General features: G+C 24.2%; 4 protein-coding genes across 4 annotated transcripts in view; 2 read left to right on the top strand and 2 right to left on the bottom strand.

Annotated features, from left to right (window-relative positions):
- Positions 1–796: 796 nt before the first annotated feature.
- LOC129613365 (superoxide dismutase [Mn], mitochondrial) lies at positions 797–2,056 on the bottom strand. The gene is made up of 4 exons (XM_055527377.1): positions 1,913–2,056; positions 1,514–1,625; positions 1,085–1,460; positions 797–1,023 (listed from the first exon to the last, which is right to left on the bottom strand). The coding sequence occupies exons 1-4, from the start codon at positions 1,939–1,941 to the stop codon at positions 881–883; spliced, it is 660 nt and encodes a 219-aa protein (XP_055383352.1). The 5' UTR covers positions 1,942–2,056; the 3' UTR covers positions 797–880.
- A 303-nt stretch (positions 2,057–2,359) lies between these two features.
- On the top strand, positions 2,360–3,545 carry LOC129613368 (3-hydroxyacyl-CoA dehydrogenase type-2). The gene is made up of 3 exons (XM_055527380.1): positions 2,360–2,559; positions 2,629–2,757; positions 2,831–3,545. Exons 1-3 carry the CDS (start codon positions 2,499–2,501, stop codon positions 3,406–3,408), a joined length of 768 nt encoding a protein of 255 aa, XP_055383355.1. The 5' UTR covers positions 2,360–2,498; the 3' UTR covers positions 3,409–3,545.
- Positions 3,546–4,403: 858 nt separating this feature from the next.
- LOC129613369 (protein Vhl) lies at positions 4,404–5,259 on the bottom strand. Its single transcript, XM_055527381.1, has 2 exons — positions 5,100–5,259; positions 4,404–5,022 (listed from the first exon to the last, which is right to left on the bottom strand). The coding sequence occupies exon 2, from the start codon at positions 4,948–4,950 to the stop codon at positions 4,408–4,410; it is 543 nt and encodes a 180-aa protein (XP_055383356.1). The 5' UTR covers positions 4,951–5,022; positions 5,100–5,259; the 3' UTR covers positions 4,404–4,407.
- A 1,028-nt stretch (positions 5,260–6,287) lies between these two features.
- The window catches only part of LOC129613386 (growth factor receptor-bound protein 2), a 37,637-nt gene continuing 33,251 nt past the window's right edge, over positions 6,288–10,673 (top strand). The window contains exon 1 of the mRNA XM_055527423.1: positions 6,288–6,995. Coding sequence (XP_055383398.1) covers positions 6,918–6,995 — 78 coding nt within the window. The 5' untranslated portion in view covers positions 6,288–6,917. The remainder of the gene's footprint in view (positions 6,996–10,673) is intronic.

The raw sequence follows: 10,673 nt of genomic DNA, 5'->3' as shown, positions 1-10,673 counted from the left end.
AAATTCAATTTTGAATTTAATTTTAAATACAATCATTGAAATTATCACAATTAAAATAATGTACTTTTGGCTCCCGTCTAACTATGTTAAAGTACTATTTGTTGACAAATTGTATTTTTAAGCATTTGCTCATTAAAGCAGTATATTTTATATCATTTGCTTATTTAAGCAGTATGTATTAATTTAGTCAATAAACAAAGGTTGTTGTTACAGCCCAATTTGTTTATTCCACTTAGAACCTAAATAAAAGCGAAAATGTTACATTTAGAATTTAAATAACACTGAAAATGTGCTTTTTTATGTAGTAATATAATTAAAATTGCGCTTATTTCATGGACAGTTAGTGAATAACAAATTAAATTTTAAACTCTTGCAGCCAGTTGAACCATTTACATTTTACATTAATAACAACTAAATTATCAAAATCACTAAGGGATCCGATACTAATAAATTTTTACATTTTACTATAAAAATGAAACATTTCTCCTGAAAACCTTTTAAATTATTAAAACTACATACTTCTGTTCGTTTGTTTGGAAAACACTTTTATTTTAATTTAAATCATGTGATTTTAAAATGGAAATGAAAAAAATATAACAAAAATTTTAATATCAGATTTTAATAATCAAATTTATTTTTGCAATAAAATTAGTTAACTTTGGAGTACCATTTCGAAATATCACGCTATATATTCGAAAATATATTTAAAGTAAATTACTAAAAAAAATTAGAAAACTATTAAAAAAAAAGGGAAATGTGTAAAATTACTTCGTTTTCTAATGTAAAAGTATGTATGTAAGCAAAAAAGTGTATGCAATTTTATTATTATAATTTTCTTTTTCTTCTAGAATTAGAACAGAAAATACATACAAAATTAAATCTATTTTGCTTTAGCAAATCTCTCACTGACATCTTTCCAATTAACAATTTCGAAAATTGCTTCAACATATTTTGGTCTTACATTTTTATATTGCAAATAATAAGCGTGCTCCCAAACATCAATACCAAGTAATGGTACTAATCCTAAAATAAATAATTTTCAATAAGCGAATTGATTTAATAAACACAAAAAAAAAAAAATTACCAGTCGTAGCTTCGAGTGGATCTTGATTTGCACATGTTGCTAAATCTAATTTACCAGTTTTTTTATTATAACCCAACCATCCCCATCCTGAACCCTGAATAGCAACAGTAATTGTTGATAATTCTTTCTTAAATTTTTCAAAATCACCAAATCTATCATTGATTGCTTGTTTTAAATCAGCTGATGGTGTAGTTTTTTCACTTGTTAAATTCTTCCAAAAGATTGAATGATTCAAATGACCACCACCATTAAATCTGAGAGCGCCTTGTAAACTAATAATTTTATTAACATCCTGTTTTTGAACAGCATCACCTAATTGTTCTTCAGCAGCATTCAAATTTGTTACATAGGTTTGATGATGTTTTGAGTGATGTAACTAAAAATTAATAATTAAACTCTTTATTTTATTAACTTTTTAATAAAAATTACCTCCATTATTTCACGAGAGATGATAGGTTCCAAAGCACTATATTCATATGGAAGTTTTGGTAAATCATGTTTTCCGCGGCAACCAACAACAGCTGGAGCAACTGTTTGGAGTCTATATAATTAAATAAATACATCAAGAATAAGTTTTAGGAAATTGCATATTTGTATTTTAAAATAAATTATTGAATAAAATTATTGTTATAATTGTTTCTTCAAAGTAATTATTGACATTTTATTGCATTTTAGGAGTTTCTGAGTTTAGGACCTTGTAAATACTCTTAATTCTTTTATGTAATCAGCAAGGACGAGGTTGATAAATCAATAAATTTAATCTACCCGGCCGGTCATTTACAAAATTATTTATATATATCTTAAATGAATATTATTTAAATTACTTACCTGGTTAAATTCCTTGTCAATGCAAGCATTTTTGAAAAATTTAGTGCCAAATATAAAACTGGAATAGATAAGTATTAATCAAGATCTTTTCACTTGGCAGCTCAAAAGCGATGCAAAAACTTCACTCAATTTATGAAATGTCTACAACACGAAAAGTCTTGCCATAATTTCAAATTTATCTGCTACGACATATTTTTGAATTAATTATGTGAATCATCTTACAATTCTGCAAATAACTCAAATAGTCGAGAAGTGCTCAAGGTAATTGTGTTCAATTTCACACATACTATAAAATGCAAAAATAGAGATTGCTTGATATGTTCTTCATATCCGTCATGAAGAATGTGATGTTACTTTAAATGTTTTTATTTATAGTCTTTTAGGCTACGTAAAATTACTTCTGGTAACACTCTCTGTATGTGCTTTTACTTGATCAAAGTCCAGGAAAGAAATAAAATGAAAACCAAATGAAAACATTTGACTATCTTTGCTTTTCACACTTGAGTCTTGAGGGCTACGTCAAAGATTAAACAATAACTTGCATATATAATTAGATCAATATATTATAATAAAAGATCATTCCAAAATGCTTAAGAGTGCTGTATCACTTGTTACTGGTGGAGCATCTGGATTAGGAAGAGCAACAGGTTTAGTATATTTTTGAAATTTTCTTGGTTATTAAAGCACATTTAACAGAAATATATTTCATTATAAAGTTGAACGACTAGCTGCAGCCGGTTCAAAGGTTATTTTATGCGATCTAGGTTCATCTAAAGGCCATGAAGTATCAAAAGCTATTGGAGAAAATGTAGTTTTTGTTCCAACTGATGTTTCTTCAGAAAAAGGTAAATGTTAAGTTTTAGCAAAATTAAATTAGCCTTCCACCTCGTAAATGTATATTAACATTATACATTACAGACGTTACCACAGCTGTTGAAACAGCAAAATCTAAATTTGGAAAATTGGATTTAGCAGTTAATTGTGCTGGTACTGCAGTTGCATTTAAGACATATAATTTTAATAAAAATTTACCTCATAAGCTGGAAGATTTTACAAAAGTTTTAATGGTAAATACTGTTGGAACTTTTAATGTTATTCGTTTATCTGCCGGACTCATGGGCCAAAATGAACCAAATAAAGACGGGCAACGTGGTGTAATAATTAATACTGCATCTGTAGCAGCATTTGATGGACAAATTGGTCAGGCAGCTTATTCAGCTTCAAAAGCTGCTGTAGCTGGTATGACCTTACCAATTGCTAGAGATTTAAGTACACAAGGCATACGTGTTGTTACTATAGCACCTGGACTTTTTGATACACCGATGTTACAATCTTTACCGGAAAAAGTTCGTGCTTTTCTTGCTAAAACAATTCCTTTCCCTCAAAGACTTGGTGATCCATCTGAATATGCACATTTGGTTCAAGCTATTTATGAGAATCCATTAATTAATGGAGAAACAATTCGAATTGATGGTGCCTTAAGAATGATGCCTTAAAATGAATAAGAATATCTTTTTCAAATTGAGACACTTTTTATAATAGCTAGCGGGATATGTGTCTTTGCATTTATATTTTCTAAAAAAATTTTATAGTTGAAGAATGAGAGAATAAATTTTATACCTTTATCACGAAATTTCTCTGATTTTTATTTGCAAAGTACAAATTTAATTTTATTGCTCTAGTATACATTAAATTTGCATAAGAGAAAAAGGTCCTGGAAAAGGGTTTACAGAGCGATCTTCTAACCCTCTAATATTTTAACTAAGGAACAGGTGAGCCAGTGTATAAAATAATATTTCTCGGGTAGTGTAAAGTCACAATAAGTTACTTGAAAGTTTTTCATGCAAGAAAAACAAAATTTTTTAATTTAAAATTTAGATTAATTTAAAATAAAAATTTTATTATTAATCAATCGCAAATTAAATTCAAAGTTTTTTTTATATGTAATTAAATGAATTTCCTTTTACATATACATTATTTAAAAAAAAATAGGAAAATTAATATACATGTATGTAGGTACCTACTAATTTATAATTTGAATAAAAAATTAAAATTACATTTACAAATATTAAACTTTAATATAAAATTAATTAAGATATGGTGCTGAAATTAAAAACTCTACAACATTTTTTTAACAAATATTTATCATTTAATGTAATAAAATTATATCTCAAAGGATTTTTAAATTTAATTAATTTTATTTTTCCTTCCTGAGATTCCAATTTAAAATGTGCAATAATTTTCAACACATTTAGATTAATAATTTGGCACATCTAAAAAATTTGAAATGCAAAATGCACCAAATTACGACTTTTTTATAAAATTCTACAAAATTTCTGCCACAAGTTCTTAAACAAAAACTTCTTTTTCATTTTTTTTTTCTTTCCTATTTAAAAGCGAAAGTAATGCCATGAAATAAAAGAATAAAAATACTTAATAAAACAATAGTAAAAAAATGTATATGATATTCCAACATTTTAATGTCGGAAACCTTACTATCTTCTATAAAAATTGTAAGCTGCTGCTGATGCTTTAAAATTTCTATAATCTTTGTAAACTTCTCTTAGCTCTACTTTTAAAACCATTGGAATTTCTAATTGATCTATATAAGTTGGTCGTATTAGTTTTGCGATGGCCCACAATGAATTTTCTCTCAACGAACGTAATGGAAAATGTATATGAATCTGTTTACGTTTTGATTCTGGTATATTATTACTTAGATGTGAATCAGAAAAAAATGGTTTTGGCCAAAATACTTCTTTATTTTCAGCATGCATTCTTTCACCACTATTTGAATCACGGAATATCCATGGATGTGTTGAAAATGTATTTATGACTGTACGATCACCTGGTTCTAATTTCTTATATTGAACAAATCTACCTTGATAATCAACCCAATATACATTTACTTCACGTTCTGTTGTATTTACAAATAATAGAAATGCACTATGTATTGATTCCTTTGATCTCAAATTGGGATTGTATCTTTCCATATTTAAAAGCGCATGTTCAAGTGCATTTTTGAACCTATCCATCATTTTATGCTACGACAATCACGTACTCGGTGGCACAAAACAAACAAAATATAGGTTGAATATAAAAAGAAAACGCTTAAAAAAAAGGTATATATTAAAAAATTATACAGAATTTTTTTTTTTTTCTAATCAAACCCAGGTGAAAAAATTACCATATAACAAAACACAGCAGTCTAATATTTTTTCTTTACTTTTTTAATAAATTTCAATTCGCAATATTATTTAAATATTTTTTTTTTCTTTTCTAAAAAATTCTTATTTGCACTATTTTATTTTTCTTTTTTGTTCCAATAAAAACATCGGTTCGCTACAGTTTTTTTGACGTATAATTTGCTGAATACCAAAATATTTCAATTCGCCTTTGTCGTTTCAACATAGAAAATTCACAATTTTTTTGATATATCATTGTGAATGAAAATTTTTCAGTAATGTTAATAGAATGTCAACGAATATAAATGTTTATATACAAAATATTTAAAATTTTACTCTAATTAATAAATTTCGGAGAAATATTTCTAGTAAAAAAAAACATAATATTTCCTTCAGTTAATTCACAATCGGTTCAAGAAATTTAATAAACATATTCTATTAGATATTGTTTCAATAGTTTTCCATGCGTAGAATCAACATATTTTGTATACCTATGATAAGAAGTGTTATTTTTTTTCTATAAAATAATTAAATATCTTTTGTTCTTATTTTCATTGAGCCACAATAGATTGGCATAAAATAAATTTTGTTTAAAAGAATGACTCTGTGAGATCCACCTAAATGAGCTCAAAGTGCTTGTGTCAAAATGTTCTTGTACTTGTACATTTTAAATCAAGTAACCAAATGAGCCATACACCAACTGTATTAAAGTTTTTGATTTTGGCAATGCATAGGCACATGTATTTTTTCTAATGTCAAATTCATTTGCTTTCAATCAATAAATAAATATGAATTTAATATTTAACAATATAAACTTATAACAAATTTTTAACTATAAATGTCGGACAATACGATGTGTTCAATTCGTCTACAATATACGTATGTATATGCATACCTACATATCCTACACGCTACTCATTAAAGTGGATTATGATGAAATAAAATTTAAAAGAATGGATATACACATGTGTTGAAATATTAACATCAACTTAATGATATTGCCTATAGGGTAAATATATTTTTCGGCGAATTCAAACCATCAAATTTTCATAATAAAATGTCATTAAAGTCAAAAAAATATATGTAAATTTTTTATCCGCGGCCATTGCACATCTTTTTCTTTTTACTTTTTTCTACTTTTTAACAATTTGACATTCTTTATTTGTCATTATTAATAAAGATTTGGAAATATCTCTCGGTATACGTGTTTGTGCGTTGTGTTTAGTCGGATAAAATTAATTTCCTATTATAATTAAAAATTTTTTTTTTTATTTTAGTGCTTAAGAGTACATAAAATTAAGTTAAAATTAAAATAATTTAATAAATGCTTAAAGCAAAATTCATTTCATTTTAAGTGCTTTAAAAAATTATAAAATATAAGGAATAGGAGAAGAAAAAAAGCAAATTTATAACCATACAAGCATAAAATTAAAAAAAAAAAAAGAAGAGAAAAATTTTTTTTTGAGAAAAGCAAAAAAAAAAAAAACGAATCCACCATCAATAAAAAAAAAAAAATAAAAAACAAAAAAAAAGTCTGCCGCTCCCGCTGTGGAATTATTCGAGAATAATTTTTTTTTTGTTTTTCGTTCTTTTTTAAATGAAAAATAATTTTTTTAAATTAAAAAAATTATTGAAAATAAATTTTTATCATTAAAGAAGTGTAAAATTAAAATATAAATAAAATTTGGAAAAAAAAGGAGAAAAAAGAGAATTAAAAAAAAAGAGTGCTTGAATTTTTTTTTTTTTTTTTGTATTTGATTAAGAAAAAATAAAATTTTTCAATATAACAGAAGAATTCTATTCATTCAGAAAATAAAATCATGGAAGCTGTAGCTAAGCATGATTTCACAGCAACCGCTGATGATGAATTAAGTTTCCGTAAAGCAAATGTTTTGAAAGTAAGTAATTAATAATTGATTGATATTAATAAATCTGGTGAATTAATTGAAATTGAATTTTCAATTTTCTCATTTATAAATACGAGCTCATTACATAGTACATAACCTCTTTTATGCCTACCAATAAAAATCTTATTACTCATATAAAAATAGTTATGTATCTTTGACTATGCAACAAAAAAATGAATGAATAGTTTTGTTATATTAGACTATGTAGGTATATTTTCCTATATAAGGTACATAAAAATAATAATGAGTCATTAACTGGTTCACAGAAAGGTAATTATCCTTTCATTGATATTAAAATCAATTGTATACATACATAATGTATATGCCGTATTTATGATTATACCCAAGAATGTCTTGAATCTTAAAATTATAAAATAATTTTGTTAAAAATTTTGAAATGATCAGGACGAGAATGAATTCATTTATTTTTAGATAGGTTAGATAGTTAAGTACCCGTACTATCTACTTAATTTATTACCTACACATTAATATAAAAAAATAATTGAAAATATATTAAACTGTTATATTTAATGGCCCTAATAAAATCACCCTATTTTTTTAATGTATACAAAAATTTCCTTAATAATCATTTTAATTTTCTTATTTTGTGATAATTGAAAAAAAATATTTATACTTATATATTTGTAAGAATGTATGTTGTATATAAAAATATTTTTAAAATTTTTCAAGTTTTTATGAGAATTTTTTTTTTCTTTTTTTTTTGAAATATGTAAATAAAAAATAAAACAAAATTAACTTATCTAAAAATATCTTATTTGCATTAAAAAAAAAAAAAAAAAACAATAATTCAAATGTGCTCTCCTAGTCTCCTCAACTTCACAACTCTATTCAAATAAATTATAAAAGAAAAAAATAAAAACAAAAAAAAAATATTAGTACTAAAATATCGTGAGAGACGTGAATATTTTAAAAAAAATCAAAAAAAAATTTTTTGAGAATAAAAATACCCATTATCTGTCTCACTCCCGACAACACTCTTTCCCTATAATCATAAAATATAAATATACCATATTAATAATAACTTTAATATTATTATTAATTCAATATGATGTAGCCGGCGACTTGAACTCTCAAATAAAATACATACAAGCTAAATTTTTGTAGCTGAAAAGCCAAACGGCTTTAATAATATAATTTTTATATTATAAGAAATTTTTATATTTTATTTATTAATATTAGCGACGGCTAATATTAATTGTGGCGGCTTTAATATCTTTTTTATTTTTGTATGCAGCTGCTTATTTTTTTTAATATTCTTGCCCTATGAACAAAGAATTTTTTATTTATTTTTTTTTTGTTAGAGTAGACCACAATTTTGTTAAGAATTTTAGAATTTTTTTTTATCATTGAAATTTTAAGTTTTTATTAAAATTAAAATTTGAAAATTTTCACAAATAATTCGGAAATATTAAAAATTTATTTATTATAAAATGTTGAGAACCAAAAATGTGCATAATATGTTTGTAAATGTGTGCATGTACTTATCTATGGATCTATGAATGTGTGAAATAATGAATTTATCAATTATTTCTTTTTGTTTTTTTTTACAATAAGATACATATGTATTTATGTATGTACACCTCTATATATACATTTGTAAGAATACAGTACAAATGTACAATATATTTTACCTTTAGTATCCACAAAAAAAAAAATCAAAATTAGCTACCTGTTAGGTTTACCGCTTTCGAAAAAAAAAGGATCGAGTTTAATAACCTCTTATAGAGAATGTATATGATTGAAAATGTAAATATACTCGTAAATATGTATATAGTGATATAATATGTTCTTATATGCAATGTGTATAGAAGCACATAATGTTCTTACATATATATTTTTCATATAATAGCTGCTAGTGCTGACATAATATTACATATTTAATGATTAGAGAAAAAAAAATATCATGTGTATAAGGAGAGATAATAGCGGAAAGGAAAGAGAAAATATAAATTTTTTTATTAAATAAAAAAGAATTTTACATTAGTCTATTCTTATTTATTACATTACCATATTTTGTTTTTCAACCCATATTTATTTTAAATTAAATAAAAAGTGAAAGTATTAAATAAAATTCATGCAACATAATTACATATTTATTAATTGAGAATTAATGAGAGACACAAAATTTGTCGTCATAACACAAATTTGAGAATTTCTGTGCTTATTGCTTGTTTTACGTGATAGCTACCTTCATTATGTCTAAGAATGTGTAATAAAATAAGTATAACCCTCCTTTTTATACTTAATTAATTATTTACTGTTATTGAACTTTAAAAATTATAATTACTTTAAAAATATATTAAAAAAAAATTATTTTATTTTTTTTTAATTTGTTCACAAATAATATTAAAGAGAATTAATTGTACAGGTTATATGACATACGTACCAGTTATTATTACAATATTATTAAGTACATATTTATTTATTGCGATGTATGTAGGTATAGATAGGTTACCTACCAAAAGTATGTTTAAAAATTAATTCAACCTTATTTAATAAGGGTATGTTTTAGCAATTGACTATATTTTTTTACTTTGTTAATGTAAATGAACTTATTTTGTTAAGAGCAGGTGCTTTTTAAATAATGTGCATAAAAATTAATTAAACAAATATGAAAAAAAAATTCTTACTTTTATTAAAAATTTTTATAAAATTAAAATATAAATTGTTTTTGCAAAATATTGAATTAAGCTAAGCTGGAACACATGTGTATTAATTCTAGTTGAAATATAAATTCTTCAGTTGGAACAAATATTGTGTATGATAAGAATTGTATGATTTACTAAATGTTAGGATATTTAAATTTCTAAAGTTCCCACACAATATAATATTGAACTTAAATTTTGCCACAAAACAGGAATATCAAAAATTTCTATAAATTTTATCACATTCACAAAACGTCGAAAATTCAATAATATTATGTGACAAATAATAAATGCTGTTAAATACAGCTGATTTAGTAAAATTGACAACAAAAATAATTTCCATACAAAATACTGTTATAACAATAAAAAATGTTATTATTACAATAAAGCAGATCGTGTTTGAGCCCACACAAATTCTGTTTTTTTTTTTTTGATTTGTTTAATTTCTTAATATTTGATATCTTGTCAGTAGTTTGAACGATGAAAGTATTGTGATTTATAAAAAATTCCCATAAGTATATTTTTGTTAAATTCCCTTTTCAATTTTTTACATTTTATTTTTGTTCATTTAAATTCCCATTATGTATGGGGAAAAATCATTCAATATCGCAACCACTGACATTTTTTATACACATTTTATCAAATTGTAAATAGCTCCAGCAACAAAATCTAAGAAAATATTTGATAGTGTTAACCCTGATTTGAAAAAATTTTATAATATTAAACAAAAAAAAAAATGACCTTATTTTATTTGTGGTTTAGTAATTTTTATCATTTACTTATTGTATACAAGTATTTTAACTTTTAAAATTGAAGGAACCCTTATTATTTTTTTAAAATTTAAATGTTCTTTGTTTTTTTTATTTTCAATTCCAATATAGAGTACAATTTTGTGAAACAAATATTAATTCTGTTGAATATTAAGTATAAGCGATTGATTTATAACTTATTTAAAATTTATGTGGGTTAAATACAATATTTATATTTATGTCAGCTTCTGTAT

Source organism: Condylostylus longicornis, unplaced genomic scaffold (genome assembly GCF_029603195.1).
Source record: "Condylostylus longicornis isolate FDR11 unplaced genomic scaffold, ASM2960319v2 ptg000083l, whole genome shotgun sequence".
Lineage (NCBI taxonomy): Eukaryota > Metazoa > Arthropoda > Insecta > Diptera > Dolichopodidae > Condylostylus > Condylostylus longicornis.
This window is presented reverse-complemented; position numbering and strand designations above follow the sequence as displayed.